The following is a 26097-nucleotide window of genomic DNA, read 5'->3' as shown; positions in this document are numbered from 1 at the left end:
CGTGAAAAAGTGTATGATCGGTGATCGCCGATCACGGTCTCTTGTTGCCGATCACACAAACCGATCACCTGCATCGCATTTCGCAGCCTGCCTGTGCAGCTGGTCTCCTTTTTCCTTCACACTGCGCAAACGCGCAGCAACAAATCCTAAGCGATGTGGAACTATACAGCACTGAGTGAATGGGGAAGTTTAGGTGTTGCGGCGGAAATTTGAAGCACGTGGGGTGAAGCACGTCAAAATGCATCAACACGACGAATCTAATATGGCATAAAAACAATGCCATACTTGACGGAGTTTGGCTACATCGAGGCTCACTGTAGTAAAAAAAAGACATACGGAGGATCAGATAGCAGGTAAAGCAGCACACAGCTACAAACACTCACCCGGATTAACATGACTGTCAGAAAGCTAAACAAATAATCCGCAAAATTATTTAAGTCTTCGAGCTGCGATGTAAGACGCTGGTTCTGCTCTCGCTGTTGAACCGCTGCTACAGGTAGTAATATTTCACAGATGGAGCTTCGCTTCTGCTCCACCTGGTAGTGACTCTCACACCGAACCTGTTAAAAGCTGCAGCATCTAACCTAAAAAAATAAATTTTACATACGTATTAAAACTTTCACTGTCCTAACATGAGACAGATAATCTCTTAAAAAAAATAATCGATCTCCTCCCTGTTCTGCATAATTACTCCGCTCAGTCAGAAACAGCCAATCAGAACTAGCACTAATCAGCTAGCCGCCATGCTATCAGGAAGTTTTCATTCAGTAACTCAGGAGTGTTTATTGCAAGGAACCTGTATTTTCCTTTGAATGTTAAGTTTTATACTTGATTTTTTTTGGCAATGTTGAGAGGTTTTATTTTGACTCTTTGCATTATTTAGCCTCTTCAGAGCTTTCATATGTTTTAAGTCTGTTAAAGATAGTGTTGCCGATAGCAGTACAATTTGCACAATGCCGTTTTGTTTAGTTTTCTAATTGTAAAAAGTTATTAAAAACCAGTTTTTGTCTAATTTAAGGTGAATTCATGGTTCTTTTTTTCCACATAATGTAACCGGTAGGGTTTATGATTAAAAAAAATAATTATGTGATCGGTATCGGTGATCCGCCGTGATCGGCCCTCGTGGGTGATCGGAATCAGAATCGGCAGGAAAAAACCTGATCGGCACATCTCTAGTATAGATACAGTCATTGGATGGATTGAGTCCAAATTAGATTTCTTTTTAAGACATTGTGTATTAGGTGTATTATTTTGAAAATCTTTCAAAGAACAGCAATTAATAGGGCATTCTATTTATTTGATTATATGAAATAAATCATTGCCAGTGAAATGTCCACAGAAAATCCCTATAAAACCACTAATTTGTTCAGATTTGCTACTGCAGCCAACAGAACAAATTTTTATTTATTTATTTATTATTTTTTTGGAAGGAAGTCTCCAAGCTTAGTTATTTAATTTATAGCTAAGCGGCTGTAACACACCAAAAAAAATTACACAAATTCAAAAATTATTAGAACATTAGAAAAAAAAACTATAAATATCGGGGACTTTTTTACAGCAAAATTTTTCAGAGGCAAATGCAGGACTCACATTTATGGACAATCATAACACAGCAAACTAAAAGATGGTCAAACTGTGTATTACAGCAGGAGAGGCTGCTGTCAGGGAGACAGGCAGGATTGACAGAGTGTGGCTGGCTATAACAGAAACACATCAAAATAAAGGATAGCCTGCTCTAACAGCAATATTAAAGAAAAATAAAAACATCAAACGGGTTTAAAAAAGCAAACGTGTTTTCGTTGTAGCGTTTTCATCTGTACATTTCTACATTTAAATTAGATCTGTGTGTCTTTTACTGTGTCTGGAGACATCAATTGCCATAATATAAATAAGCGGAATTGTACTGAATTTCTGTCAAGGTAAAACACAATCCACCTACTGTTTTGGAGAGTTCAGAGGAGAGGACTTGGAGATTTGTTCGGTAAGCCCTACTGTTTTTGAAACACTGCGTTATTGACTCACTCCTCCGTACAGAGCTGAGTCAGGTTTGTAGTCGGCCTTGTTTGCACAACTTTGAGTTGGCCACTTTTAAATCTTGAATTTAAGAGTGGCCTTTTGTTTGGTTTTTGTTCTGGGGTTAACCAAGAGAATCCATGTCCTTCCGGAACAGTATGGTGACAGGACATTCCCATGGTGTTAATTCCTTCCATTTATTTGTATTTCACCTCATCGTAAACAGGCTGGCCTTGTTAGAATAGACAACCTGACTTTTGTAAGAGACATTTTCATTTGCATATGCTGTAACTGTCTTAACAGATGAGTGTGGCACCTTCAGTCATCTCAACATTAGAGACTCAATAGAAAACAGTGTTTAACATGTAAAAAGCTTACAAATTCAAGACACGATCATTAGGTATATTATGAAAAGGCATTATAATCCTAGGTATCCGTTTATTCTTGCAGAAAGAAAATATAAATAAGTTTGACAATAAATTAGACTAATTATTACACAGTAATAAAAAGGGCCTAACCTTTTTGTTTAATACATACATAAATACTTTCAAATGTATATGTAAATACCTTTTTTATAGTTACAAAAATTAAACATTATTGCTCTAAATTGTGACCAGATTTAAAAACATGTTACTTCATGTGCGCAAAGGTAATTTTATTTATTTTTTATTGCAATGTTTGCACTGTTCATGCAACTAAACAGCTGAGCCACAGTGTGGGCAATAAATCAGGCACAGACAAAGGTTCTGTGTGTGTTGACTCATTATGGCTTGGCAGACATGAACAAGACAAGACTCGACTCATAAAGGTATAATGCTTCGATGTAAATCTTTCAACAACAACAAAACAAAAATATATATAACCCAGTGTTGCAAGTATGTGCACAGACAAACACACATTCCTGAAAACCTAACAGTGACAGCAAACTTTGTTTCTAACATAAACTGAAGGTAAAATGGGCTTGGATTTCTAAAGGTGCACTTATTTGGTGCAGTGTTGTTTTTGTAAGTTTTGCCTTTTTTCATCAAAATGAACTTTTATGAGCTTTTTAATGCAAAAGTTTTGTTTTTTTTATTGAAGAAAGATCGTTCATCAACTGAAAATACTGAAAAAAGAAATCCCTAAAAAAAATTAATCAATCGCATGTCAATGGGAGTATTTATCCTCCTTCTCCCAGAGAGTTTAGGGAGTTTCTGTACTGAAGAAAGAGCCAAAATGCCTCCAGAGATTTGTAAGCCTCAGCTATAAGAAAATGTCTTATAGCTGAGCTTGTCATCAAATGTTTTGCACCGCCATGTTTTACCAGCCCACTGACTGGTGGAAATATGCACCATTCCACCTAAGGCCCTGCAAGGATTAAGTAGATATAATTTACAATGTTGTTTATTAACCCCACATTGCTGTATTAGATAGTATTGATTATTTATACAGAAAAGGAAAAAATAACAATAACAGAACAAAACACCGATACAAAAAACCAAACAGGAGGCATGCACATAAATTTATTGAAAAATATATATTTTTTAATACTCTGATAATAGGTTTCACTTATTGAAGCATGAACATTTAAAAATACTTCATTTAGATGCATCTATATGACCAATTAATATATATATATATATATATATATATATATATATATATATATATATATATATATATATTTATTATTTTTTTTTTTTCCCCCTATAAAGCCAACGGTGACAAATTAGTGCTTAATAGAACCCTCAAGCCATACAAACACGGTGTGACCAAGCAGCTGTTAAAATGCACCGCATTATTATTCTACATCCACACTGCTGTGTTTACTCTGGGCAAAAGCTACAAGAAGCTCCCACATGTGGGCAAATATTTGCTGTCACAGCTTCAGGAATGATGTGGGCATGTGCTGGTGTGCGTCAGTCTGCATGACTGATGTTGCTGTACAATTAGGGTGAAGTCTGGCAAACAAGATGCTGCGTTCATTACCTCACTCAACCTTGCCACACACAACAGCATTTTATTGAAAAGGTTGTTGTCAGAAATTACAACAGACAGCTCAGCATGTCTGATAATGTTTAAATCCCACATTAGAAAGCCACACACTAGCTCACCTCTTTTCATGTTTGTGGTTAGTGTCTTTAGTGTAAGTAAGAGTTACTTTATTAACAGCCCTGATTTAAATTTGATGAGCTTTTTATTCCTGTTCAAATTGATAACAAAAAAAACATTCTCAATTTTCCTGTGCACACATACACATCAAGAGAGAGCTGCTCAGATAGATTTAGATCTCTCAGTGTGTTTTTATAAGCTCAGAGGCATATCCATGAAGAGCAAAGTTGACACGAGGGCATATCAGCTATCACAAACATAACCTCTACTGGCACAGGTGTACAAACTAATGGCCAAGTTGGTCCCGTTTGATAGCCGATATGCCCCTATATTTCTATACAACATGAATATAAGTGTTTTGCCCCAGGTGAAGGCAAATGAGGGCACTTAGAGTCAAGTATAGAGGCTGGGAAGGGTGCAAGAGGATGAGGGAGGATTCAGACTAGTTTATTACTGAAATAAAGCACATTTTTCACGTGTCATTGCAGAGAAAAATGAAGAAAGAGCAAGAGAGCAGCAAGCACCTACGTCCCTGACCTCAGAGTAATAAATAATTTTTTACACTGCCCTTTTCTTCTTTCAACTTGAGAGCTGCACATATACACTTTCCAACACAAGCAGTTTCATTTTCGGGCTGCCAAAGTAAATCATTTAGTTCGACACCTCAAACACACTGCTTCCATTTGTGAAATCAAAGAAAATTTGGGGGAAATCAGGTAAGATATTCTGAAGATAGTTGTCAACCTACAGGATTCTGGTTCATCCTTGGATACACTTTCTAGATGCTTCAAGGTACCTCATTTGTCTGTTCACATTATTTTGTGCAAGTAGAAACACCAAGGAGACGTTAAGCCACCAGGAACTCTTCAGGAAGGAGACAAAATGCTTTTTTAAGAGAAAGAGATGTACAAATCAGCTATGCCATATGTGAAAATACAATTGTTCCTATGTTCAATTCTGCTGATCTTATCAAATGACCTACTCCTCAGTCCAACGCTCATAAGAACGGTTGTAAGTGACAGATGCAAAGGCATTGTGACAACGTGCTAAAGGTGGCATGGCGGAGAGAACAGGAGCTCCTTAAAGAGACACAGACCAATTTCAATGTGTCCCATTGCAAAGTCAAATTTATTTCATGTTTAATAATATATTATTTGTGCCACATTTTTAAAACATCTCAAGATACCATAGTTACTTGATTGTGCTTTGAATTAGCACTATGTGCCTGGAAAATACATAATTTAAATCATTGAAGGTTGATGTTTTAAAGTCACTTTACAAGTGAAACTGCCTTTTTGTGCATTCTTGTGTACCCAGAGGACAACAGTTAATGTGCCCTTGAACAGAAAACAGTGGCATCACTGGGGCTCCTGGGGCTGAGGAGTTGCCAGCAGCAGGAAATTGCGCTCGTAATTCAGGCCCGCATTATTAAGCAATATTTTGCTCAAAGGAGAATAAACTTTTACATAACTTTTCCATTTTAAATGAAGGTTTAAAGGGAACATTTTATTAGAAAATATTCCAATTTGCATTTTCCACCAAATGAAATTTTGTCTCTTCTACATCGCCTTAATAAAGAGCGTCATGAAAGTTTATCACGGTGCTGGCAGTTATCTAAAGTATGAAAATATTCATGGGAAAAGAGTGAAAATCTGCAGGATAATTAAAGTTGTTAGGTCAAGTTAACCGTGGGAATGTGTAGTTTGATCTAGGCTTTTATGCTGTTCTGAAAGGTTGAGAGTGCCTATTTGTGCATGAATAAGTGAAGAAGAAAAAGCTTAAGCTTACGTCTCTATACGTTTAAATACAATAAAGTGCAATGTGATGATATAGATTGAGCCCCATTTTGTTAAAACACACCTCTTCTGTTGCAGGTGCGACAGTTCTGTTTATAGTTCTGAAGCAAAGAAGGAAACATGCAAGTCAGTGCTAATCCAAAAATGGATTCTTAATCTGCACCAACACCTGCAGCAGATACACTGTTTACAAATATTTTCAAGAGCAAATATTACAAAAAGAAACTTTCGAGGTTGTGTGTGTTTTGGCATTCAGTCAGGCATTACTGCATCTGGTGTTTGATTATAATCACAGGAAAGAGGCCAAAAGTTGTATTTGTGTGTTTGTGTGAATGAAAATTGTTGTTTGTCAGAATTTGTAAGCCACCAACTACTAATTTCTTCCTCATGTGGGACCCTTTGTAAATTCCCCTACAATGCATGCAACTCACAAGCTGACCACTGGCACAGCTATACACACATTTCCACTAATATTCCCACAAGCGCACCTACACACACCTCCCTTTTTCTTGAGCCCTCCCTCACATACCAGAGTGCTTACCCTATATGTTTCTGTGGCAGGGTGAGACTGAAAAGTTGATTTATTTGAAAAGTTGATCCCCATCACCACACAGAGGGGGTTTATTTTTAATTAATTGTGTAGGACTGTAAAAGGTTTATGTAAAGAAAAATCCCACAGGTTAAAAAGAAAGTATATATATGTGCAACCAAAGAAAAAAGCATTTTATTCACATTTTAACTTATCCTTTGCCACCATGTGCAGTGCCATGTAAAATTATTTACGCCCCTTGAACTATTTCATATTTTTTCATTTCATAGCCACAAACTTTAGACTATTTATTGGGATTTATGTGACAGATCAACAGACAGTAATGAATAATTATGAAGTAGAACATAAAGTATACATTGTTTTTTTAACTTCTCTTTTTCACAAACAACAAAACCCCAAATAGCAAGTGTGTGTTGTTACAACTGGAAGTCTTTTGGAGAATGTCTCCGCACAGTGCATAAAGAGAAACTGTTGTCCATTCTTCTTTGATCAAATAGCTCAAACTCAAACTTGAATAGGGAACATATGTGAACAGCAACTTTTACATCTAGCCACATATTTTCAATTAATTTTAGGAATGGACTTTCTAACGCATGAATATGCCTTGATCTAATCCAAACTACTTTAGCAGGGCCTCGATGTTTATGGTTGTGAGCCAAATGAAAGGTGAACCTTTGATCCAGGATAACAGCCTCTAACAGGTTTTCTTCCAGTATTGACTTGTATTTTCTAACACTCAGATGGAGCTTCATGATGCTGCTACCAAAATGCTACATGGTGTGTTTAGAGTGGTCTGCAGTGTTGGTTTTCAACTAAACACTTTTATATCTATAGACTAATGTGAGTCATCTATCCAAGCAACCCTCCGTTTCATGTTCCCCATGTCCGCTTGTGCCTTGTGGCATGCAAACAAGACTTCCTTTGGTTTCCTTCAACAGCAGCTATCTTCTTTTACAAGTATGCACTATTTTGCATTGGTCTATCATTTACACATCCATTGAAGTTTGCTGTTGTAATTTGACTGCTTTTGCAAGGCATTCATCTGAAATCACTAAAAGTTGCTGATGGTTTGATGCATTCGTGCCTTTAGAAATCACCATTGTTTGAGAATAATTAAAACCCGATATGCTTCAGTTTACTGGAGCTGTGATTAAGGGACCTTCTAATACGCCACCCTGTTAAATAGGCTCATTCTTTTCTAATAAATTAGATTACACATAAATAAAATGACATCCATTAAATCACTGATATGTGTAAGCTTTGAGACAGCTGTGGAATAGTCTTGCCTTTGTTAAAGTTTATTTATTACAATGACCTGCCCTTCTCCGCTTTGTTTTCAAATGGATGAGAAAGTGTCTTTATGCTCATCTGTTATCCTCTCCTTCTGCTCAGATGGTGGTTAATAAGTCAGCTAACTTAGATCCAACAGAAACAAAGCGATTAAAAAGACATCCATCCTTTGCTCAGACACGCTACGTATCGTACGCTCTGACACAGATGTCCATTCAGCACACACACACACACACACTCCATCCATGCTGTCACATAACACATGTGCACGGCTACTCGTGTGCAAATATTTAATATTTTTATCTAAACGGAAAAGGAAAAAGGTATGCTGGAGCCAAGAGAACTGATGCCTGTTATTGCAACGTTGGAAGTCAATTTTTATTAATATGTGCAGCTGTGTTGCATGATTATACTGGATCCTCCATTGATAACCTGTGGTAGGTTTGCCTTTGACCTCTGGCCTGTGTGTGCCAAACAGAGGGGAAGGGTTGAGCTGATAGGAGAGCCTAGTTGACACTAATGAGACAACAGCCCTGGAAAGACAGATGAGCTGAGGGGAAAAGAAACTCTTCCAACTATTCCTATGACTCCTGGCTGGCTTCAGACACAGAGAGAGAATCAACACGTGTGGCTTGCAGCAATTGCATGCAAACAACACACACGTCTGTGGACGAGGCATAATGAATGCACAAACACGAAAACATAATAGAGGCTCGATGCAGAAGATGTGCAGGAGCTACTGTATTCTTATGTTGTTTGATGTCAATCCATTCAAACGCTGTTCCAAAACGGGGAATGTGAATAATGGCTGATGAATGAGGCAGGAAACCAGGATGACGCCCATCCAGACTGACTTCTCACCTCTCTCAAATGTAGTCAGTGAGAGCTCACCTGTGGGGCCAGTAAGTGCTAACAAGACAGAAGTAACCAGGCACAGATGTTGAAATGTTTCTGTAATTTTCAGTCAACTCACTCTAAATGATGCATGATATTTTTTAAGCTTATTTTCACACATGATGTGTCAGGTCAATATTAATATAGCATTAGTTTGCACGTTTTAATTTTTTTCACATCGATGCTACAGAGTTTAATAAGTAAAGTAGTGAATAATTTTGATTGTTACAATGAACCTGTACAAATGTAATATCAACTGAAAATGTTTGTCAAGATTCAAAAATCAATGGTCATGGATGATCCGATTGGACTGTTTTATGAAGAAGACAGAGTAAAAATGTCCATCTCTATATCTGACAAATCTGGTAGAGACCTGCCCTAAACCTCAGGTGGTTCAACAAAATAGTTAATCGGGGGTCTTGAATTCAAATTCTTGTCACAATTTTCGGAGTTGTGTTTGAAACCATGCTCAGTTTTTAATCCATTTTACAGTTGTGCATTACCTCGTGTTTCCGTAATGTGAGCAAAAGTGCAAGAAAGTTGAAAGGGTATGAAAACTTTTCCATTCAACCTGCTTGTGTGTAGATGCACATGAATTGAATGTGCACACAAAGCACACACACACACACAGTGGTTTTGCACAGGCACTAAACAGCTACTCACTCAGGTACATATACACACCATGCCAATCCATAAATCAAATGATAATTGAGTAGCACTCTGCCAGTAATAAACAGAGCAGTATAAACAGCCAGTGTCTGGGTTGGATACACCACCTCCCACTGGCACGCCGCTGGCGGTGTGCTGCTTGGTAAACTCACAAAACGCACACCTCAAGAAACAAACACACACACCCTAAATATGTTTACAAGAATGCAAAGATGGAAACAGAACGTTTTATCTGTTGAATTCACAGAAACTGGGGTGAAAACACACAAATGCTATGTGTTAGTAGGAGAAAACACACATGAGCGAAGCCCTGATAACAATGAAATGTGAAGAATTTTTGCAAAAGTCAACAGAAAGTAAAACCGTATCAGTGCTATAAATCAGAAAACAAAGGATCTGATGGTGTTGCTGGAATGAGGCCTGAGTCGGTTTCCCATGAATGGATTGTATGCCTACCATGAATAACAACATTTGCACTTCTTGAGAAACTTAATGAATAATATCAACACGCATGAGAGGATTCCAAGAGCACACATGAACATGCAGGCTGTATGAAAGTGTGACAACCAGGCAACCTATGGATCTACTTACCCGGGTCTTCAGTTGTACACAGAAACAAACAATAAGATATAAAATCAAATTATTAAACTGATAAACGTAAATAGGTCAAGCATGTATTTCCAAACAAGGATTATGCAAGAGAAGAAGTAGGAGTATTTGAAAGTGGTTTTAAGTGGAAGGAATATACAACCTGAACGGTTTATATCTGATGGATTAGTCCTTTATAAATAGAGCACTTTGTAATGACCTGGGATCTTATAAAGATCCGGTCAGTAAGAAGAGGGCTGCTCTTTGATGACACCCAGATGGTGCATGTACTGGGACAGACGTGAATGCCAGTGACTTTTTGACCCTCACCTCTCAAGATCAGTAATTTTCTTCTCCTTGCACGATTTGTCCACTTCGGCATCCTTAAGCGCTCCCTTTAACCTCTCCACCTCAGCCTGGGACTTCCCAGACTCCTCTCTGTAGCGGGCCACTTCCTGCTCGAGAAGCCTCAGACGATCTGCGATGTCTGGACAGATTCTGACAGTTTCCTCTGGTTTTGGGGTCTTTAGGTTTGCACGTGTGCGAATAAGTGTGGGGTGAGTGATGTGAACAGATAAAAAGACAGAGACATATTGTAAAAAATATTTGGCTAAACATTTTATGCTGAAAGTACAGCTAGAGTACATGTGATTGACAGAGGTTTTGATAATGTAATCTACAATGCAGGTGACTAAAATTCCCTATTTACATCGTCATTTACTTTGACACAAATGGGACAATTAAAAGAAGAAATTCCCATTAAATTGCCTTTTCTAATTGGAAACTGGAATTGACTACAGTTCCAGTAGTACAAGCCTCTAACCCATGAACTTGCATATAAGTGGACTGTATTTACTAATAAAGGAACTTTGCATCATATATGTTCCAATGGATTTCATTTTGAAGCAACAGATTAAAAGGGAATAAACACAGTTGTGTTGGTCTGTCGCATAAACTCACAGCAATATACATTAAAGTTTGGCGTTATAATGCGACAGCATGCAAAAATGCTTAAGGTGTTTAAATACTTTCTCCAGCTCCTATATTTTATGCTCAGACATACACTAATGAAAACACTGTTATTTTAAAGATATGCGTTTAATTCCATAAACTTTAAGCTGGACAAGCAATTTCTCAAATTGGCATCCCCATGTAACACAAAAGTAAGCTACACTTGTATATTAAGTTTCTGATTCAGATAAATGCACAATAACCAGGATGGACACACGGATGGAGAAATGGATGCAAAAATGAAACTAAACTAAATCATCAAAAAATCTACTTTTTATCCTGGAAAAATACTTCAAATTACAGACATATCCAGACTGTTTAGGAATCCTATAATGTTGCTGTTAGAAAAACTATAAGATCACATCATGAAATGTATGCGAGATGCTGATGAATACAGGTGACCAAACACAACAGTCACAAAGTAAAGAACATACCGTGGGGTTGACTGCTGGAAAACCATCTACTTTGGGTTCAACCTAAAGGTTAATGAACAAATACTGCATATTAAAACTAAGACTTTCTGAGGAACCAGCATGCATTAACTAAGCAGAATATTAAGTGTTGTCAGCTGTGGTATGAATACAGCAAAGACTGTGAGAATATAAACTCATCTTTGTCAGAAGCCATCGGTACCCTCATGTTTGAGCACCCCCCCTCCCCCCAATGCCTTCTTTCCTGTGGTTTCCTTCAATCATTTGCCTCCTCAGGGCAATTTTTCATGCAGAGTTGTGAGTTCAGTCATTATCATTCCAAAATTACTGACTCCCCATGATGTTTTGACTGTGATTTTACAAGAACACCACACATCACAGCGTTATTGATTTTTTTTTTTTGGTTTGGATCCCTCTTTTCTTCAACCACACTAAATCGATTCTTCTCTGAGAAAAATATCCCAGAGGCACTTTCTAACCTAGAATTATCCTCCTCTCAACTTCTCCCTTTTCCTCTAAAACGCTACCTCTCTCTGTCAACTGTTTGTGAAAATTTTTAAACTTGTTGAGACAGCTGAGGCCACTAATTTAAACAAAATCAAGTTAATGTGCACAAACACTTCTACACTCAAAGTCACATTTCACTAACTTCAGAGGACATAATTAAACTGAAATCATTTCAGCTCCGGCAGCCCTGAGAAATGTATTTTAAAAAAATCTTTTAAATTAAATTAACTTTAATTTAAATTAAAATAACTAATTTGCTGAATTACTTTTTTTTTAAAATCCTGATCTACTTATTTTTGATGACACAAAATTAATGTGAGGCGTCAACTGTTGTGTCCTTGCCAAACAAAAGTACATTTCTACTTTGTTTTTGTTTATCATTAGTAAACTGGAGCGTTCAATTACTAAAAACAAGACATTTACCAACTAGTAGCTCAACAATTGTTAAATACATGTTGCTCAAATTGGCACAAAAAATTTATTATTGCTATTAATTCATATTTCTTATATTAATGCCATAGCTCCCTCTTCTCAAAGGCAGACATTAGAAAAGAATAATTCAATGAAAAAAGTAGCTTTGGGTAACAAAATGAATCTACATTGTTTAATTGTCTTTACATAGTATGGATATAAGGACATACTATATGAAGTATATCTTTATATAGCATAAAGACAGTATAAAGACCAAAATACAACACTTTGTTCTTTGGTCTTGGTAACAATGGCTGCATTTCAGAAAATGAGCATCATACTAACAGTAAAATATGGTGGAGGTAGTATAATTGTCTGGGTCTGTTTTGCTGCTTCAGTACCTAAAATACTTGATGTGAAAAATGGAACCTTGAATCCTGCTGTCACCAAATATCCTGAATATGTCCAACCATCTGTTCATAACCTTAAGCTGAAGCCAACCTGGGTTCTGCAGTAAAAGAGTGATCCAAAGTACACCAGCAAGTCCATATCTGAACAGCTGAAGAAAAAACAGACTTTGCAGTGGCTTAGTCAAAATCTTGACCTGGATGCTATTGAGATACTTTGGCACGACCTGAAGAAGGTACTTTGTGCTCAAAAGTTTGCAAACTAATATTTTTTTTATTCTAAAAAACACAATGCCTATGTTTAATTGCCAAGCATGACTCCAAAGCCTGGATATTAAAGTCTTTCTTTGAAATATAAATAAAAGGTATCTGAAAAAGAAGAGAAAATTAACACAACCTCAATGTTGAGGAGCAATAAACTATTTAGGAGGGGAGTTTGGGGGCAGTTTATGCTAACTGTCCCTAAAATGGTCAATTCCTTCTTTGGGTTGTTTTTTTTTTTAATTCAAAAGGCTCATGTTTAGTTCCAGGCATCCTTTGGTAAACTCAACAAGTACTGTTTTATGGAAAGAGGAAGAGGATGTAGCAGTCTACAAAGCTCTGAGGTACAGATTAAAAGCACAGTAAACAGCTCACTGAGTGCATAGTAAAAACATCGGCAGGTACTGTGAGTGTGAGCCATAAAGGGCGCTTCTCTGCTGGCAAGTCTCACGCTAACTAATTAATCTGTTAATCTGGTTTGGTTCATTTTTATTTGTAGCCCACTTTGTTCAAACACATCATTTCAAGCTCTGCCCCCAATTTAAGATCAGAGCTTTGTGGTGTCCACAACAAAATTACTCGAGCAGCTTTGTAGCCAGTTTGGCATGTTTTGTATCATTGTCCATTTTGAAGATCAATACTTCTACCTCCTCTGATGGCCTATGTCTTCATGTTTTGCTTCAGTGTCTCCTCATGATGTTTTTGACTCATACGCCATCTATTTTGTGAAGTGCACCCATGTCTCATGATACAAAAATACCCGGAACTTAATGCTGTCATCCATGTATTTCAGTTTGGATGATGTTTATAACACCATTAGATGTTCATTAGGTCATAATGATTGTCATTATGACCTAATGTCAATCCTAGTTTCTGCAGAGCACATTGGCATGCAATCCCTGTGCTACTTATACTTAAATAGTCAATATTTTGTATCCGAACAAACAAGGTACCTTCAGCCATGCATTACTTCATTGTCTATACCCACAACAGTCCTCTTATGTCAAATAAGGAAGCATTTGAGTATTTGAGGTGTCAGAAGCTTACAAATCCAAGCCATTATTATCTGGGATTTCCCAAATTAATAAAACACATAGTAAGAAATAAAATGTTCTCTGAAAAGGGTATTACTCATTGTTTTTGGAATTAAGCAACTGTAAAACATTTTGGAAATCCTTACTGATCCAACACTGGGTTTAATCTAATTAAAAGCAAGAGTGCGAGAAAAAAAGGTTACGTCTTCTTTTTCTCACATTTATTCTAAGCATGAGTTTTTCTAACTAACAATAAGCATCTTATATCATAAAAAAACAACTCCCACACAGAGGAGTTAAGTCACATTTAAGGCAAAAACTGTGTGGTGTTTCATAAAGGTAAAAAGACAAAGAAAAATATCTGCAAACTGCACAATCTTGCTGATTTTAAACATGATCTGACAGTGTAATAATCATGGACTCCCCCAGCACACACAATCTGATCTTGGAGGAAAATATACACATTGCTTAACTTGAATTATAAACAAACATGCAGACTTTTCTTCTGTTTTCCAAGCAGCAAGACTGGCTGCAACAAATCAGAATGGCATTTTAATAAGCACCAACTGGGAAAGTCCCAATTTATTCTTTATTCTATTCTATTCTATTCTAACCAGAATATAATAGCTTCAAAAAAGCAAATGATGCTTTTTTGAAGCATCATTTGGATGACATACCAATTCAAATGGTGCATGTGGAGAGGTCATATTAACACCAAATGAAAATCAAATTGTATCAGGAAGTGCTGCATTTTGTTTGATCTCTTGATTTATTCAATAAGTGTCACAACTGCATGTACCAGATGTTGGACAGGATGTTGAATTTTCTCCTCTGTATTTAATCTATTTCTAAACATCCTGTTTAAGCTGAATTAACTTTGTATGTTCACAACTGTACTGAGATATTCCCATGGCTGTGTGCAACGTGTGGCATTTATTATGGCTTTAAATGAGTGATTTCGCAACATCTGACTCTATCTTGCCTGGCATTATGAATAGGAAGGCCAAAATTTGTACTGAAAGCCAGTTGTTTTGTGATCAATAGAGTGGTAGAGCTTCTCCCAGGTCACTGCACAGCAACAAGATCAAAACACTTGAAAAGATAAACACAAATACCTGCATACACACACGCACACAAACACACAGCTGTTTTTTGTGTCGACATGTATGCACAAGCAGAGAAAAAAAACCCTTGCCACACAAACATAAAAAAATATGCAGACAACATTTGCTTTTTTGAAGCTCTGCAAGTTTACATAACAGGTCTGATTGCTGCGAAGCATACATAATAGTCAAATTATGGCAGAACTTCTGTCAGAATGTGTATCTGTTCGGTACAGAGTAGCTGAGCGGCTGCCGCTTTCATGTGGTGCCTCATCAACATCCAGCAAGGTATCATTTCACAACAACGAGATGTGTGTACCATTTTTATGGGCATAAAAAAAGAGGATAAAAACATTCTCGTAAATTCTGCCAGGACCAGACTCTGTCTAGGCTTGTAAGCTTAGGAGGGGGAAAAAAAAGAGAAAAAAAAACATGACTTTAAAACAGGGAAACAGGGATTCTTTATGTCTATAAATCAGATGCTTTTAATTCATTCCTTCATTTGAGGAGACATAGTACTAGCGGGCTTTTCTTCTAGAGAACTACCAATAGCCTTGTGGATGCTCACAGGGAGGTAAGACGATGCAATTAGTAATACTGTGGAAGTAAGCTGTGTAAATACTGAGCTGTGTGTCTGTAGACCACACAGAATAAGGGATAAAACAAGTAACATTAACTGGCCGTGGTTAACACACACACACAGGTCCATGTCATAAAATAGAGTAATTTCAAGAAGTTAATTTACTCCATTAATGCAATTAAAAAAGGGAAACACACATGGTAGAAATTTATATCACACATTGGTATATCTAAAGATTTTTTTTTTATTAAATTTGATAATGCTTTGTAGTTAGTCAAAACCCAATATCAGTTTTTTTTCCAACTAATAGAATATTAACCCTTCCACAGTCTTAATTCAACACTCAGGAGGAGCGCAGAAAAATTCATGATTGGACTGTGGGGAAGCAAGTGGGTTGTCCCATCAGACCGTCAATTTCCTAAACCACAAAAAGAAAAACTTGTTAAAGCTCACATGGGGTAGGTGCAACCCTGCCAGACCACATAGAGTAAAAAAATGTGGGGTCTGAATGAGGGTTAACTAAGATCATCTAAAATTTTCATGACAAAAATTTGGCCTACTGAAAAGGATGTTCATGTACTGTGAAGTGTATGAACTCAATAGATAGTCCTCACATGATGTCACACTTCCTACATCTGGGCGCTCTACTACCATCTTGGTAGTATGGTGCTTTCTAACTCGCACGTAAAAAGAACCGGCTTGTGTATGTTGAAATTATAGATGAGTTTTCTCTTTAGTTTGAATCAGAAATAAATTAGGTTTTTTTAATTTGCTTATATTACAATCAGATTTTATCTACGACAACATAGTTTCAGAAGACAGCGCATTAGAGTCACTGTGCACTGACCTCCCCATCAGGCCTCTGGTTCTGGATTAAGACGGAGTTAGTGACCTGGCTCTGAGGCAGCTTTGGGGGTTGCAGAGCAGCCAATTTTTCCTTCAGTTCCTGGTTCTCTCTCCTCATCTGGCCCATCTCTTCAAGCCTCACCCTTTCTTCTCGTTCCTTCTGGTCTCGGAGGTTCTCAATCACTCGCTCCTAGAGTGGTAAGAAAAAAAGTTAATATTGTCAGAAAATCTCTTCAAGTGACTTATTCTGTGCATCAAAGCATCAATCTAAAGTGAGAACATAGATGCTATTTTTTGCATCCAGTATCCATCTAGTGTCCTAACCGCATCCCTAACCCTATAGCACATGTGTCAAACTCAAGGCCCACGGGCCACATGTGGCCCGACATGTCATTTGATGTGGCCCGCCCCAGCATTTTATAGGCCGATGCTTGACTTAAAATAGGTTTTGAGCACGAATTGACTACAAACTACATCTCCCACAATGCATTCCGATTGTTACCAGCCAAACATTACGGCCTCTCGCCACTAGAGAGCAGCAGAGTCACCTCAAGCTGCTTATTGATTTTCCCAGCGAATAAAACTGAGACATCAACAAGCTAACATCAAAACGTCCAAGAAAAGAAAAATCGATTTACAAGTAAGACTGTGAATGAAGATGTGTGTGAGTTGGTGTCAGGGGGGCAGGTCGCGCTAGACGTTATCTTGACCGACAACATAAAAAAATAAATTAAAAAAAATCGGTCATGTACTATTTTTATCCGTGAAATTACAATCATGTTAACATCGGCTATTCAGTCGCATTTTATGCGGTTTAGTTAATATTCACCGTGAATCCAGATCCCATCACAAATTAAACAGATAAATATATTCTCTTAGTGACAAAAAACACTGACTGAAGCCCCAATAACTTTTAATAAATTAAATTAAGCGACTTCACTTAAATTAGCATCGCTTCACCCACTGGGGTCTGAACAACTTCCTCCTGGTTCCCATCTGCAGAAAAATCTGCGCTAATTCATCAGTCAGTTGGATCTGTCTGATCCAAACAGACCAACTGAACTCTGTGAGTGTTTTACCCTGTGCGGTCCGGTGTGCCCCTTTATCAGGATTTTTTTTTTCTTTTTTTTGCGTGGTTTCGCTTCTCCGAAACGGACAGATGTTACGTCTACAGCGCCATTTGTTAAAGCCGCTGGATGAGTTACTTCCAGCGGTTTTTAAGTCTTCGCAGCGGCGTAGCCGCGTCCGCAGTGGTTGAGCAGCGCACTGCGCATGTTACAGTCTAATTAACTTTTGCATCGTCATTTATTTCCTCAAGATAAACTGCCGGCTCCTCAAATGGATTAGCACAATGTTGCATTCTCTTTAATTTTCTCTGGTCTGTAATGGAGACTTGAATTTAACGCTCCATTTCAACCAAAGGTTTGTAATGCGCTTCCTAACCAGACGCTCCAACGCGTCCGGTCCATAACTCTTCAACACGCTGTCAGCTCCCGGTCAGAAAGACGCATTTAGTTCAGAGTCCATGAGATGATATTCAAAAAGGATTTTTTAAATTAATTGATTTCAGTTGCCTCTGAGACTAAATCTTTGCGTAAAGTCTATCATATCTGCCCATGTGACTTGTTTTTATTATTTGTTTGCTTACATTTAAACACTGATTTAAATATTGTAATTTTTAAACTGAGCAGTAATTTTACATCCATGGAAACTCAAATGTAATATTTTAAACTTCAATACATAAAATCAGTTATTTAACAATATGAGGTGGTGTTTAATTTATTTTTAACATTGTATTTTTATACATTTATGCTAATGGTGCCCAAGTCTAGTTTTCCAGAGCTACCATCTGCAACTTTAGATGGATTCCTTCTCTAACACACCTGGACCATTGACTCATTATAAGCCTCTACAGACCTGAATGAGGGAAGTCAACCTTTTGTCTGGGGTGTGTTTTAGCAGGGATGCACTCCTGATTTGTACCGTCAATGTGGCCCGTTGAGGGGGGCCAATATGCTGAAGTGGCCCTTGGTGAAATTGAGTTCGACACCCCTCCCCTAGAGGAACAGCAATAAACTCTTGATATCAAGGCCAATGAAAATCTAACAAGTGCCAATCATAAATAATACAACCATAAATAGCAGCAGCCACATGAGGTGATCAGAGCCAAGTGGAGCAGTAGGACAAGATATTGTAAAAGACCTGGACAGTGCTGCAGATAACACCAAACAACTTCACACCGTCTGCTGATGAAAAGCAACGGGTGTTCTGTAATCATAGTCAGCTGCAGGACTATAAGCAAGTGCCTAAGTATGCTGAGTGTGTATCAAGAGCCAAGTTGTTAAGGTGTGTGTTTATCTGTTTACCTTAGGGAAATTACTAAGGTGTTCTTTTAGATCTAAATCTTGGCAATGAAGCTAACCATGAGGCACCATTGCATGATTGGCAGCTTTGAATCTTGGTAATTGGACAGATATATCCTAACTAGACCTGGCATGTTGCAGCAATGGAGTCTGGGTAGTAATGGAGATCACTTGACTTAGAAGTCCTGGCTGTTTTACCCACTGTATTATATATGTCTGGATAATTGAGGGGTTAGTAAAAGAGGGCAGTGTGTGTTAATATAACATGCCTCAGCGAGGTGCCTTACTTTGGACCCTATATAAGAACAAGAGAAATCACAAACGCAACATCACAGACAGACGCGAACAAAACACACAAACTAACGAGTAAGGCTAGCTATAAACACAATGCCCCAGCCTGTTAATTAGAACCACAGAGCTGTGGGCAGCGACTGACTCCAAGACCAGGTTTGTGACAGAGTTTGTGATTAGCAACACACACACACTCGCCCTTGTAAACACATTACACACACCCTGCGCTGACCACAAACTCTGAAAAGCTCGCCAAAGTTCTCGTCGTCACAGCTGAATTGTACGTAGGACGCATGTGAAGTGGTTTCTGGGTAAGCAGATGGGCCGATGCAGAGCAGGGATTTACTGTTTATTGCACCATTATGCTATTCATTTCAAAGTCCATCTGCAACACAAACAAATTTTAGGTGATAAAAAAATCACTTTAAGTGGAAACACATTTGTCATTGGTCTTTGTATCCTTTCTGTACATAAACAAACACATGCTGGGTAACTGTATTTTAATAGCTTATTTCTGTTGGTAAAGCACAGACTCTTGACTTATTTGATCCAAATGTAAAATAGCATGATTTAATAAAACTCCACATACAAACACAATCAACCAAAATTCTTTTTATTACAAATTTATCATTTGAGGGAGAGCTTTTGTTGTTGTTTGTTTCCCACCGCAGCTAGGTTACGTAGCATAAGCATACTGTAAAGTACAGTGCTTTGCAAAATAGGGCTTGTTCATATTTAGCCACAACGTTCACTGTATTTTATTGGATTTTTATAAAACAAACCAACACAAAGCTTGCAACTATGAGGTGGAAGGATAAAGATGTAAAACTTTTAACATTAAAACGGGATGGATACACACTACATTTTTATAACCATGTTTCCTTTTTTGTTCACTTTACAATTAAGTGGTACTTTGTATTGGTCTACCACACAAGGATTTGTAGTTAAATGCAGGGAAGGTTGTTGTAATGTGGCAAAATGGAAGGGTAATAAAAGCTCTGCAATACACAGAAAATAACACTAAGACTTAGGCTTTATTTAAATATGAAAATCACATGTGTTATTTGTATCCAAATAATAAATCAGTACACTGTTAGAATCGTTTTAGATTCTGTTGTGGGAAGCTCTTTTGGAATATCTCTATTCATCAATGTACATATGGACAAAGTACATAAGAGAATAAATTGCTGACACAACTACCAAAAAGTACACAAAAAAGGTATCAATTAGTAAGCAACCTTATTGATTGGGTTTTTACATGTGTCTTTTTGCAAGTCTTCCTGGGAAAAAAAAAATTACACCAGGAACCATCTTTTAGCTTGGAGACCAAATGTGGAAATGGAAACCAGTTATAGCTTGAAGTACAAAACCAATCCTTTGTAGATGCTAGTATGAAAAATGTGCAACATAGCTAAGAAGAATGGAGTCATTCTGACATCAAGCCAGTCAGTTCAAGGCAAAGTTTAATTATTTCAAGACTGGGATGTGACATCTGCTAGATCATAGTCAGAACAGAGTAACATCAAATCCATCCCATGTTCAGCTGCAGCTCAAATAGTAATGGGAGGCACTCTGTAATCATTATTACAAATCTAAAAATGAATTCATCAAGTTGTGATGACAAGAAAGAAAATATTAATAAGGACAATTATTTGCTCAAGTTGCTTTACAGTGTGTCTGCTTTGGGATAGTGTAAAATCAAATGGGTTTCACTTGGTAAAAAGTGACTCCCTCCTGTTGAGGTAAGGCTTTATGAAGACCAGCTGCTCACCCAAATTGCCAGCAAACAAATACAGGAATGTTTACAAGAGACAGTCAGCTCCCCTATTCATTCTTTCATCCATCATGTGGTGTAGCTTGTTTGCTTCACCTTAAATCCTGTGGCATTTATTCTGCACAAAGAATTTTAATTCAATACAATCTATTGTGCAAACAGACACATGTAACTGTGTGCTTGTTATACTATTTTATCAGCATAACTGCAAGATTGGCTGACCAGAACAAAACATTTTGTTCGGGAAACCTTGCGTTAAAATGTATTACCACAACTTTCCCATCTTTGTACTGTAACGCCGGTACACAAGTCATAGAAATGGGCCTTGCAGCTTTCACGTACCATACAGTATGTTTCACATGTCCTGTTTGTGAAACAATCTTAAAAATTGAATATCGCATATTGACATAGTAATATCACTACGTCTGACAATTAAAAATATTCACTTAACTCAGCATGCGAGATGCTTAAATCAAACAGCTTGACACACCTTCTGGTGGAATCTTGCACAAGGACACAACGACAGAGGCGGACTGAGCTGGAATCGAACCTGAACTCTTCTCACCGTCGCCAACATCGTCCAAAAAGGAAATTATTATTCCACAAAACGTCACTTCAACAAACCCAAGCTATCCCAAACTTCCTAAAACTGAAGTGTGACTTTACAGTCATACAACAAGAGAAATGCATTAGCACAGCACTGCCCCAGCCATTCACCCCGTTTTCCTCGTACCTTTTCTGATAAAGCTTCTTCCAGAGTGGCCAGAGCTGTGTCTGTGTTACTTGAGTCAGTCTGAAGCCCCTGAACCCTTTCTCTCAATCCAACCAGCTGTTTGTCCTTATCTTTTAACTGCTCCAACAGGTTCTCAATCTGGAGAGAGAAGGACAATGACAGAGGAACAAAGGAAAAGATATGTTAATATAAAAAATAGCAACAGTCACTGAGATTAAATGAGTCATGAGAAACTACTTTTATAACAAACCAAGCAACAAAACATATGGAACCACAAGAAGAATGACAACTATCCCAGTGAAAAGATGAATTCCCACTGTAATTTTCTTCATTATGGAATGATGCGTTGAAGAAAAACTGAGTATGCTTATATTCTCACAATATTTAACAAAAAAGTCCTTACAAACTTCAGAAATCGACACACAACTCTAATACAAAAAAAATGCATAGAAATATTTTTTTTAAATTAATTACACATCAATAGACATCTTAATGTGTTTTTTCCATCTTTTTTCAACTACGTTGTCAAATTAGTAGCTGTATCATCATTTCTCTTTTCAACATAATTTTGCTTGGAGTTTTGTTTCTTATGCCCGACTCACACTCACAATGTCACTTTAAAACAAACTCTCCAGTATTAATTTCGGTCTCAGTTTCTTGGGTTTTCGTTAAAAGTTAAATATGCCCTGTTCACTCCCAGCGCTGTCTGTCTCTACATCTTCATTTCTGTGGCTAATCCCATGTTGCTAAAGCGGTGATGGTGTAATAGCCAGTTGTGCCATTCGACAGTCTTTATCTGATGCACATCTGGTACACAGAATGCAAACACACACACGCACACACCAACACACACACACAGGAGCACATGGAGAGCTCCAAGCTATATGAAACAAAATGCTAACAGATGCAAGTGGAGTAGGAGACAGGGCCATGCAATGAGGCTGGCAAGGTCTACAAATTTCTTTCAAAGGGACAAGACATCTGCTGATAGGTCATGGTGATAAGGGGACTTACTTGTTGCCAATCATTGTTTCAGTGAAGACACATTGATTTGAATTTTGAAATGTTATATTTTCTAAATGAAAACAAATAAACAGAAAAGCAGTTTTTGTGACATTTGTACACCAACACAAAGTTGTATCCAGCCAAGTTTCCTTCAGACAAAAAAGGACCATGAACTCACCACCAAAAAACTCTAAGATCAGGACCTAATTTAAAAAAAGGCACTGTGAATGAAAATACTGTGATATGTAGTTATTTAATATTAAATAACTTTAATTCAACTCCATCAAGAGAAGTGAATTTTACTGCAACAGTGGAAAAAATGGCCTATCAGGAGGATGCATTCCAGTCATGGGTACATAGACAGATAAAGTCCAAATTTTCACAGCGATTTTGCACATAAATCCAATTACACCAGAGACCTTCATGTTCTCTACTCCCTGAAGGGCCACGTGAAGATTTAGAGGAGCCATCTTTATTTTGGCAATGCAGAGAAAGCAGTATGAGGGGTGGGAAAAGCTGCCAGCACCCCTTGGCAGATCTTGATATGTTAATGGCAATCATTAAACAACCAAGTTAAAGGCTATGGTAGGCTGGTACACAACTGATAGCTACATAAAAGCCTGTAGGGAATGATGGGAAAGCTTCACACTACCACAATCCGATAAAATTCCCAGTAATTTGCAATTACCAGGGGCATTTTAGATGGTGGACATTGTGAGAAAAAGGATTTCCTTTGAGATTCTTTCATGTTTTCATTCTTTTGAAGTAAAGTGGTAGCTCTCTTCTGACTTTACTGGATTAACCGTGCATCAAAGTTAAGCAACCTTACACTGAACTTCACTGTGAGAAGCATTGGTCAAGAATGAAAAAAAAAAGAAAAAGACTTGCTCTGTCACATGCTCCAAGAGCATTAAAACAAACAAAATGTTTTCCTCTGGCCTCTGGTTGTGATAGTCCAGAAGCTGACAGAGCTTGTTTTTACACATGCACTCATGCACACCATTTATCTATCTTCTTGTGGGTAGCAGAGGCCAATTTTAGATCAAATTGAGCATGTTGCCCTTGGTCTTTAGATTAATGATTACATTCTTCACCAGCATTTAGTTTGCTTTGGCCTGGTGCACAAAATAGTAACTCCTCAATAAAATATTTAGCTTTGTCACTTTGGCGCTCAGTGAAATTGTGCAGAAAAGCATTAAATGTGGCTTAAAGTTCACGCCTCTGCATGAAAAAGAGCCATGTGAATCAAAGGATGTGGGAAACGGGGAATGAAATTCTGTTACAATTCAAGGAACCTAGCTGAGATTAAATTCATTTAGTTGACGGGCAAGAAGCAGGGTAGCTTTGTGATTACTTTTTCTTACTTTTATCAAAACACCAGTCATTCATTTTATCTCTCAGTCCACGAAGCTTCCTTGGACTGGATTTATGTTTTTTTTTCCTCTCTTTTTTCTTCCTTGTGTGTGCATTTAAAGGACTTTATCACCAAAGAGTGTACCATATGTCAACCAACCCCACCTCCCACTGGAGCAGACCACCTACGATAAGCAGTTTTAGACGAGGAACTGTAGTGTGGATCGTCTGTCTCATGAATGTGTAACCCACAGAGGAAACATGACGTGAGTCTCAGTCATCCCCCACACAAGCACACAGCTCCCTAAGGGTTTACAGACTCAGTGTTTTGACTCCTATAACTTTATCAAACAGGCCGATAAGACAGGACCAGGTTCTTCTTAAAGCACAAGTGATGATCTTCAGTTGCCTTCAACTGGCCTTGAAATTGCACTTGGCATGGATAATATACAAGAACAACTAATACATTTCCATAATTTCTTTGAGTTCATGGAACAGAGTAGACGTTGACTCTTATTTTTGCAATGCTATAAGCAGATTTGTGAGAAACAAAGGACAGATTAAATGTTATATCACAATATTTTGTAGAACAAGTTATTGAGATTAGGATTAAAAAAGTGAGAAAAAGTAACCTGTGTCACCTAATGGTGCTCTACTCCTCTGTTGGAATGAGCAGAACACCATCTGATGCTGTTGAATACTGCTCTTCTTCAACTGCATCTGTGAGATTACGTACTGATGTTGGGTCAGATGGTGTAGTTCACAGTTTCCTCTCTAAAATGTCTCAGGTTGAGGGATGTGTGCAAAGCAGTCAGGCAACTCCACACCAAACTAACCCTTTTATTATGGACCTTGCTTTGTGTTTTAGTGTGCAGGTATGTTGTAACTAAAGAAACTATCTTAAAACTTTTTCCACATATTGAACAGTGGAAATATTATCAAAATGTTTTATGCTGTATGCAACAGCATAAAAAGTTTCTTCCTTTGGAACTATGGGCAGAACCCTACTTTGTGGGAAAAAAAGATCAGTAATCCCCTGTTGATATGAAGATTTGGGAGGGCATAAGTGATTTTGTCTTTTCTCTTATTTTAGAACATAGTACATTTGTGTTCTGTCATGGTGTTTGTGGTTAGGACCCAAATGCAGCTGGCAGGAGTCGTCAGACTGAGTTGCAAAATTTAATTAAAAAAAATTTTAAAAAGCGGATCTTACAAAAATGCAGGAAGCCAGAATCAAACAAAAAGTAATCCAAAACAAGGCCAGACAGGAAACGCAGGGAAGTTGAGGAGAAGTACAGGAAACCGGTTTGGAGTGATTGAGCGTGAGCAGCTTAAATGCTGGGGAGGTGAATGTGGAGCAAAAGACCTGGGCTGTGATGAGCTAACTGACTGCAGGTGTGAGTGGAGGGAAAAGAAGACAGACTGAGAGAAGGTGGCACAGGAGGCGATGAAGAGTACACAGGGGAACATGAAATAAGTCAATACAGAATAACTTGGTTACAGAAACAAAGAAAATAGTGACAAAAACTAATTATAAACTTAATAAAAACACTAAGATCATCATTTTTGTCGGTTACAATCATCACACTCCAGCTTCCTTCCTTGGTCAAAAAAATAATAAATAAAATAGGACTCAGTTTAGAGTATTCAGTTGACCTGCCTTTACTTCTGAGTGTATGCATGCAGGGCTGTTTCTCTCTGTGATGCCCCAATGACCACTGTTAGATACGGACCCTGCAAGGTTAAGTGGGTATAGAAAATGAATAAAAAAGACTTAACCTGTTACTTCAGCTGGTTTTTATGTGCTGAAAGGCAAATTAGTTTATTTCTGTCATGAATAAAATATTTTCATTGGTTATTAACACACAAGGAATAATAATTATTGTGCCTTTGGAATCAAATTCACAAAAAAGACCTTAGAAGCTGGGTGTAATGTTTTCTCTTGTAAACTTAAGCTCACAGAAGAGCAAAATCCTCACATCATTGTGGGCTACAACTGACCACAGGACCGGAAATATTGGCTCCTGAAAATGGGAAGGAATGCTACTCAGAGCAGTTCTGTAATGATTTTAGGTTTCCGAAACAACAATAAATGT

The 26097-nt window shown here is 37.7% G+C and overlaps 1 protein-coding gene across 1 annotated transcript in view; it reads right to left on the bottom strand.

The window, feature by feature from the left end:
• The window catches only part of LOC106930121 (ERC protein 2), a 154656-nt gene that overhangs the window by 86069 nt on the left and 42490 nt on the right, over positions 1 to 26097 (bottom strand). Inside the window, exons 9-11 of the mRNA XM_088007322.1 lie at positions 21644 to 21781; positions 16484 to 16672; positions 10222 to 10415 (exon numbers count right to left, since the gene is read on the bottom strand). Coding sequence (XP_087863448.1) covers positions 10222 to 10415; positions 16484 to 16672; positions 21644 to 21781 — 521 coding nt within the window. The remainder of the gene's footprint in view (positions 1 to 10221; positions 10416 to 16483; positions 16673 to 21643; positions 21782 to 26097) is intronic.

The sequence above is a fragment of the Poecilia mexicana genome, unplaced genomic scaffold, assembly GCF_051168715.1.
Source record: "Poecilia mexicana isolate PSO_F unplaced genomic scaffold, ASM5116871v1 scaffold_7, whole genome shotgun sequence".
NCBI lineage: Eukaryota > Metazoa > Chordata > Actinopteri > Cyprinodontiformes > Poeciliidae > Poecilia > Poecilia mexicana.
Note: the sequence above shows the minus strand (reverse complement) of the source record. Positions and strands in the feature narration are given on the sequence as shown.